This window comes from Phalaenopsis equestris, unplaced genomic scaffold, assembly GCF_001263595.1.
Source record: "Phalaenopsis equestris unplaced genomic scaffold, ASM126359v1 Scaffold000760, whole genome shotgun sequence".
Classification (NCBI taxonomy): domain Eukaryota; kingdom Viridiplantae; phylum Streptophyta; class Magnoliopsida; order Asparagales; family Orchidaceae; genus Phalaenopsis; species Phalaenopsis equestris.
The window spans coordinates 540388-548994 of NW_018165200.1; the positions used below are offsets into that span (position 1 = coordinate 540388).

Here is an 8607-nt window from a genome sequence, read left to right on the forward strand (position 1 = left end):
CCCGCGATCGATCGTCACAAGTGGTTAACTCGAGCCCTCGGCAAATAACGGTGCAGGCAATGTGAATTGCGGAGATCGGACACGTCGACTCTCCGAATTGCGAAGCTGGTGCGCGCAGGAGTGCGAATTGTGCAGAAGGTCACCCTAAGGCTCGGGAAGGTCCTATAGGAATCCATTTTGGGTTTCCTCATGTCGGTTTCATCCTTCTAAGTGTTAGAAGTCGATACCGCACACGCGAAACTCCAAAAGAGGACGGAAATAGGTTGAACTAAAACGAGGCGGGCACCACTTCTAAGGTTCTAAGATAGTCGCAGGAAGACCCCTAAGGCTAGATCCTAACTCCTACGAGGAATACTAGACCTCACGAAAATTGAGGTCAACAAGCAACACAGAAATAAAATTCCCCTACCAAATGAATTAGATGAACGTTGCTCCCTCATGTAGCAGTAGAATAGATTTATCACAAGCAAAAAGAAATCGTTTGCAATCCCATGAACTAGGAGAAATGTATTGTTTCTATTTTACTCATAGCACTCTCATGGTGCATCTAGTGGCTACATATGGCTGTCAGTTTTGGGCTGATTTAGTAAAAAGCGTCTTTTTGTGTAATTTATGTCATAATGTTGTTTTTCCTTTCTAGCTACAATAAGATTTTTTTATTCCTATTTCTACTCGATGTAAAACCCAATAAATGAAGCCATATACTAGCCTAATAATCATAACAAAGTATTTCTTAATTCTTCTCCTCTATTCCTTTCTCTCCTTCTAAACAATCTCTGAGACAAGTTCTGTCTAAGCTATGGTCGACAATTATAAAAAGGCCCTATACAGGTCTATCAAAGAAGAACAGAAGATATTCTTCCATCCGACTTAGCAAGCTATAACTTCATTCCGAGAGTCTCTACAGAGCGCTTAACTTTACAAAATACTTGCTACAAAGTGGGAAGAACTTCTTTCAGTGGTTTCACTCCGTCCAAATGGTGGATTGAGAAGAGGTGTAATTGGATACCAAAATAGTACCATCTATAAACCGGAAATGAATGACCCATTCTTTCCATCATTGGACAACAATAATGCCTTGGTAAGGTCCTCGCCAATCAATTCTATAGAAGAACAAATGGATTTCTATGGTTGATTTACAATGCTACACAATAAATTTGGGAAAATGACAACGTGGAATATTTCAGCCTTTAAAACAATGCTCGATCATGTAAATTACAAGAGCAATCTTATGACTTCAAACAAGAATGCATGAGTATGATTCAATAAATGTCTCACACACATAGATTTCACAAGAACCGGATTGCTTCAAACAAAACAATTAGTGCAGCAAGTGTGTGGATAAATATATCAATATCATGTTCATGGAAAAACTAGAGCATATGACTTTCTTAAAAGTCTCAAAAAAGATATTGAAAAACTCATGATGGAATCCACAAAATTCATCCATTTTCTAAAAATTGATGAAGGATAAACTGATGTTCAAATAGAATAAAGTAGAAAAATGATTATGCTTGGAGGTACCAAAAACAATCACATAGCTGAAGAATAGGCTCTTGCCATCGAGAGTATGAAACAAAATCCAGGACATGAGTCAAGGTGTAGAAAATGTGTAAAATCTTTGGGATGAGGTCGATAAAAATACAAATCACTCACCAGAAAATTAAAATAAACATCACAGCATAGCAGTCAATTAAGTCAACACAAGGAAACAACGTAAAAATAACAAGGCTTATTAAACAAAAAGCGAGGATACAAATAACTTAGTAAATCCGGCAATTGATTCATAAACAAAGAGCAATTACATCTCCTATAACAGTTGCACGGTTTGGAGACAACGGTTGGCTCCTCCCTTTTAAACCTAAAAAATTATTTTTTTCTCGTGCTCTTAAGTATACAGAGGGAGGCCAAAATCCAGGATCATTAACTCAAGAAATTTAGAACACAAGATAAGTTGTGTTTACTGTTGTGTATAAGGAACCAAAGCACTCCAAGATCCCAGTGCCTAAGTGCCCATCTTTGGGAGCTTAAGCACCCATCTTTGGGCGCTAACAGAGCCCATATTTTCGGTGCAGACAAAAGAGTCCGTGCTTAAGCGCCGCCCTTGGGTGCTTAAGTGCCCGATTTGCTACACGAGAGCTTGGTGCTTAGGCGCCTAGCGATTTATGCTTTTCTTTCTAACGATTTTATTTAATTAAAAAATTATAGGTATGGAAATTTTTTTAAGGTGAGGACGTAAAAGTTAGTGATGAGACAATTCTGGATTTTTGTATTAACTCATGTTGATTGCTTAAAAACTTGAATGCTTTGAAGCAATGATAACAGTTGTAAATATGTTCAGATTAAGTTAAATTTAAATTAAGAATGTATTAAAATTTAATGAAATAGCTTATTGATGGAATGTTTTTGTAAGACGGCAAGCTCGGAACTCGCCCAGAGAAACTCATCACAACATTGACCCGACAACTGAGGTGAGATTTATAATTGCTATAGTAAGAAGCAAATTTCTATAGGTCTAATGTTTGCTACTGTTTGTCTATAAATTTCTTTGTTATACATGTGCATTTAAAGTTTAGAAAGGTGTTGAATAAATTCTATGCCAGTAATATATCTTCTCCTCTAAAGCTGCGGCAATTAAGGACTCTCGTGTGCGACGAAAATTAATATTGGCATTTGGCAAGGGAGCTATGGCAATTCAATCATGGGTGGATTTCAAACAAAGGTGGCATGCCCAACTTGGCAAGTTGGACTGCAGTGGTAATGGATAGAGCATTTATGAACTTGGAGCCACGTACTGCTACCATTTTACTCCCCTTGAATTGCTGAAATGGAATTCTCACCGCACCTGGAATGATTCCTTATGGTTGGTGGTTTGGGACTGATCTAATAGGAGGCTTTTTTTTATGTGTGATTGCTACCATGATGTTGGTTTTCCTAAGCGGCTAAGATAGGACTTCTTTCTTCTTACTTCTATTCATTGTAAAACCATATAACAAGAGCCCTATTCTAGCCAAATAATTACTACAAAGTATTCCTCCATTCGTCTTCCCTCTTTCTCTTCTACTCTCTTTTTCTTAACAATTACATCAACGTGAATCTTCCTTGCAATTTCAAGGTTCCACTTCTTACCAATATTCTAAACGCCATAAAGCAACTTGATTATGTTATAGCAGTAATACTATTAATGCTAAAAGTCCCAAACTATAAGCTAGCATGCTTGTCCATTTAGTACCGCACTATGAACTTTGCACAAGACAAATATGTAAGATGACGACATAATAATATGCATTTGCGCAACATGTCGAACGGAACAGCCATCATGAATTGGCCATACAAAGCAATATACTAATTATAAACTCCAAGTCAATCGTTTTTAAGATAGGTAGCCAGACCATAAATACAGTCATGAAAAAAGGTAAATAAGATTTACTCGGGATCGAAGTATATTTTCATTAATCAAATATTCTGCACAAATATATACAAGAAAATAGTACTAAATATTGAAGGATACGTGCCTTTTAACTCTATTGGAAGACCATGGCAATCCCAACCTGGAATAAATTGGACTTTATAATTTTGAAGAAGCTGCACGAGACACAAGTATAAGTTAGCCAATGACACCATCAGAAACACATAAAAATCGCCAACATCAAATGAGCCAAATTATGGTAGCATTGACAAAGATATATATATAGCAAAATAAGAGGAAATAAATAAAAGCTAGAAACAAAGTCGATGCCACGTCTCATATGAAGAATAAAAGGAGAGGACCAAAAGTGCAATGGCAAGATCACATTCAATAGTTAACAGCTTGTGCAGTGTAGATTTTACTCTTCATCGTCATTTAATGTTCTAGCAACATCTTTACATTATGAAGCTGCAGAAGCTCCAAAGAATTTATAATTTCCAAATTTAAAGCTTATAACAACAATTTAAACTTTTCATGGCTTGTAATTCAAGTTAATTTAGTTTTCAATTTTCTGACAACTATCTATTCTAGATCTATTCTCCCTTATATTTTCACAGCTAAGATATAAAATTCCAATGAGCTTTCCCTTTGATTATGACAGTGTCAGAACTTCTTCTTCAGCTTCCTGTTAAAAGAAAGGCCTTCTACTTGCACTAGCAGTTTAAGTTAGAAATTTTATGTAATTCAATGAAAAAATAATCTTCAATATGCAGATCAGTGTAAGCCCTCGTAATAAGCACCCTAAACACAAGCAAGATCAGCTGAATCTTGGAGCACTAACATATAGATGTAACAGACTCACAATTTGTGGCAATGTGAAGTAAGAATCACCTTATAACGATTTATAATATCCTTCAAAATCTTGTTCAGAGCGTGTCCCATGTGCAACTTTCCATTAGCATATGGCGGCCCGTCATGTAGAATGAAAGTTTCCTGTCAAATATAATCAAACAAAAACTCAAACATCTGCTCCCAAAATGCTCCATCAAATTTTAAGAAACCGTTTTGAATCACTTCTGATTTTTTTTTTTCTGTTTATACTTATATTTTGTTTATGTTTTTACTTGAAATGGAACATGTTGGCATGTTATAGCATGTTTAGTTATTTTTTAAGACGATCAAAACAACTTTAGATGCTTTGAGTATTTTTAAAAACAAGCTAATTTATTTTTTAAAACAAAAAATAAAAACAAGCAAAAAATGCACTAACAAAAAATGCACTAAACAAAACAAACATGTTTTTAAGATAAAGAGAAAAATAAAAAGAAAAGCAAAAGCAAAAGATAAAAATGATGTCAAACAAACCCTAAGCAAAGAGACAGATTACTAATAATTATCAAAGAGAAACAAAACATACCCCTGTATTCTTCTCAGCGACCCGTTTGAAGACATCATTGTCCTCCCAAAATTTTTGAATCTCAGGCTCCCTTACTATCGAATTTGCCCGCATTCCAAAAGTGGTCTTTGGAAGATCAATGGTGTGCTTGTACATCTCCGAATCTTGCTTTGATCCTTTAAGTGGAAACCAAGAAATGGCAATATTTAAGTATAATATTTATCGGAATAATTAATCGTAATATATACCAAAATCTGAATGTATACCTTTAGATGACTTTTTCGCTGATATCACCGGTCCATGAGCCCTCTGCTTCAACCCAAAAGGGAAAAACTCTCTAAACTCAGTATGGTAAAGTCCAAAGGGTAAAAAAAGGCTCAAAGAAGAAGTTTTGTTGAAGGATAATTGATTCCTTCGAGATAATGCCTGGAAATCCAAAAACTAAGTTAAAAAATGAGTAGTTTAATCACCATTACTATAGCTGGCTAAAGAGAACTGTTTGAATTACTTAATTAACGGTCAAATAATGTTGAAAAAGAATATATAAGACTACAAAATAATAGCATGTGACTCATTTAGTTTTACCATAGCTCAAAGCAAATAAGGATGCAATATAAATGGTTAGATGATGATAAGACTATAATTATGGTCTAAATCAAACTACTAATATATTTGGAGGCCTTATGGCCAATTAGAGGTGAAATAAGTATGTAGATGAATGTAACACTTGTATATTTATTCAGTAGGTATATGGTCATATAAATTATTAAATAATCAGCTATGTAAATTACTCCAAATTGTGCTGATTTACTGTTATTACTACATAATTTTCCTGACCATGAATCCTCATTTTTCCCATTATTATGATTAAATATTTGTCGATTTATTTATTTAAATTCATTGAGCATTTAGCTAAAATGCCCTCCATTTTTCCTACAGCTATCACAAAACTCCTAAAGTTTCTTATTTTTTATTTCACCCTCAAACGCATGTCATGCATGCAAGTGGAAAAAAGGTTGGGGGAAAACTAGGAAGGACTGAAGAAATGAAGATGAGATGGAGCTTCATTTCTGGTGAAACTTTCAATTTAAAGAGATAGTGCGAGAGGAAGATAAGGAGAAGAAGATACTTAAAGAAAGAATTCATAAAGAAGAAATTCAAAGTTTTCATCGGAAATCGATCGTTGTCTAGGTAGACACCTTAACCCTAACCTAAGAGGCAAATTTACATTTTTTTTATTGCATATTTTGTTGATTTTGATAATTTGAGTCCCTTTTATTTGATGTAATAAAATATGGATATGAAAATGATGTGATTAAATATGGATATGAATATGATGTAATTAGAAATGAACATAAGATGTTCCTCACGTTGAGATACACTTGATTATTTGGCTTATATAATGATTTTTGCTCTAAACAAAAAGGCAGATTTATATTTTGTTTTTTTATTGTATGTTTTGGATGTTCTGATAATTTAAGTCCCATTTGTTTCATGTAATTAACAATGGATATGAATATGATGATCCTCATGCTGAGACACTTGATTCTAGAATTATAAAATGATTTTCAGTTATTCCTCTTTGATTTTAATTTTGAGATGGACCTTTTATGACTTGTCTGTGGTCTATTATATAAATTTTCTATGTTATAATATATTTGATACTCCTTGTGAAAGGCTGTATAGTAATAATCTTTTATAAAATGAAATCATTATATTTATGCAATGTACTTATAATTTAATTGAGGAGAGAGCTAGAGAACAAATTGAAAAAATTTATATAGATTGTAAGAGAAAAAAGGTTGATGAGATATTAGAATCAGTGCATAGATGAAGACTGGGTTCAAAAACACAAGTTTCCAAATAAAGTAGTCAACCAGCATTTATAAAGGTATCATATGAACTTTATAGCAGGTCAAAAACACCAGGACAACAACAGTTGTGCAGCTATGATTTGAAAGATGATGTGCATCCTATGTGAGGGAACATGTTATAGTGTGATCCTTATAGCCAATGAAATAATGTAAATGATTTCATATGTCATATTCTCGAGTAATTTATTGATCCTATTACTATAATTATAAATATTATGCACCAACATGTGATTTCATGATAGGGGCATGGTATTAAGATTTAGATTGGTATGATGAAGATATTATATAGCACCAATACCAATACGGACTACATAATCGATGATAAATTCATATGTCTATGATTGACATAAGTCCTTGTGGATGATGTATGGTACATTTCTTTTCTTATTATCTGATAATGAAAAAAAAAAGCAATTTTTGTTTCCTAGTAAAGTCCACAGTTGCATATCAATTACGTTAGAACCAAACATACAGTATGTAGTTGTAAGAAAAATGCAGCATTTTCTCCAATTCCATCAATTCACGCATACACTGACAATGGAAAATAGTGGTTTGAGTGAGTGATTAAGCATTGGCTTCGCTCTTTGTTGCCTAGCCACCACAGATCAACTCGTTTGTTTATTCAATAATAAAACATGACATCAACAAAAAAAAACTATTTTTTATCGTTTCTTCTCTTTCAACTCCCAATCAGGAAAAAAAAATTTTCCGCATTTCCCTCATAAAACTAACAGCAAAGGTTAAAAAAATGATCTAAGTTATATTTCTTCTTCCTTTTATAACCACCCAATTCTTTGCTTTCTTCCCTAAACCACAACGAGACTGTAAAAAAACAAGAACTTTTTGGTTTGTTCAAAAAAATAGAACAAATGAAAGTTGGAAGCATGGGAAAGCTCCTGTCTTCAGTGGGTCCCAAGCAGAAGCACACTGAGGGGGAGAATCACCGAAGAAAGGGAAGCGAGGATGCGGTAGATAAATATCAGAAACAGAGTGAGGTAGTAGCTGACCGATGGGCGAACGCGGGGTGATAACGATGAGAAGAAAGGAGGGACGGCGACGACCATTAGCAAAAAATGGTATAGGCAGCTGCCGCGAAAGAAAAAAGCCTTCGTGTTTGTGAAGGCGTAAAAGGTTTTTCCGAGTACTTATTGACGCGGTGCCGGGGCGGCGTCAGGGGGTCGCAGGGAGGTAAGCAGAATATGAGTGGATGGGAAGGACGGGAGGATAGGGAATTTAGGGCGGGACTTGTGTTTGCCCGCGACTTGTGTTTGCCCTTCTTAGAGGTTTTTTGTTTATGCGACTGGGAAGCGCAATATTGCCAAAGGAGCCGACAGGAGCGGACCCCGGCTCAGTCTATATTTCGAGTTTAAAAGTATTTTGTGTTCGTCTCATTTATTTCTATTTATGAATAAAGACTCATTTTAATAATTTTAATCATATAGTTACAAGATATTAAGATATTAAGGGTTGGGATAAGATTTAAAAATTATTGTTTATATTAAAATATTATTTGAATTTAATTTAATAATTTTATTTTATTTTCTGAATTAATACTTTTAATAGATTATAATTCTTTGTAGCCTTGTAGTCAGTTAAATTTTTAAAAATACTGCCCATTAATATATATATCATGTAGTCAATTAAAATTTTTCAAAATACTACTCATCAAATATATATGTATATATAATTGATGATGAGTATTTTGAGTCAAAATGAGCCGAACACGAACGAACAAATCTTGGTTCGTGTTCGGCTCATTAACTTAGCGAACGAGTCAAACACGAGCTTCTTAACGAGCCGAACACAAGTTATTTGCGAACAACGAGCCGTTTTAACAGCCCTAATCTTAGCACACTTTACTATTGTCAATTCTTCTTTTACAATAAAAAATAATACTTAAATTATGATTTTTTACTTTGATGAATTTT

General features: G+C 34.2%; 1 protein-coding gene across 2 annotated transcripts in view; it reads right to left on the reverse strand.

The window, feature by feature from the left end:
* LOC110030757 (isoleucine--tRNA ligase, chloroplastic/mitochondrial) overlaps positions 1 to 7939 on the reverse strand; it is a 78772-nt gene extending 70833 nt beyond the window's left edge. For both annotated transcript variants that reach the window (XM_020733649.1, XM_020733648.1), the window contains exons 1-5: positions 7687 to 7939; positions 5072 to 5231; positions 4827 to 4981; positions 4301 to 4402; positions 3516 to 3585 (exon numbers count right to left, since the gene is read on the reverse strand). In XM_020733649.1, coding sequence (XP_020589308.1) covers positions 3516 to 3585; positions 4301 to 4402; positions 4827 to 4981; positions 5072 to 5231; positions 7687 to 7743 — 544 coding nt within the window. In that variant the 5' untranslated portion in view covers positions 7744 to 7939. The remainder of the gene's footprint in view (positions 1 to 3515; positions 3586 to 4300; positions 4403 to 4826; positions 4982 to 5071; positions 5232 to 7686) is intronic.
* Positions 7940 to 8607: the final 668 nt, after the last annotated feature.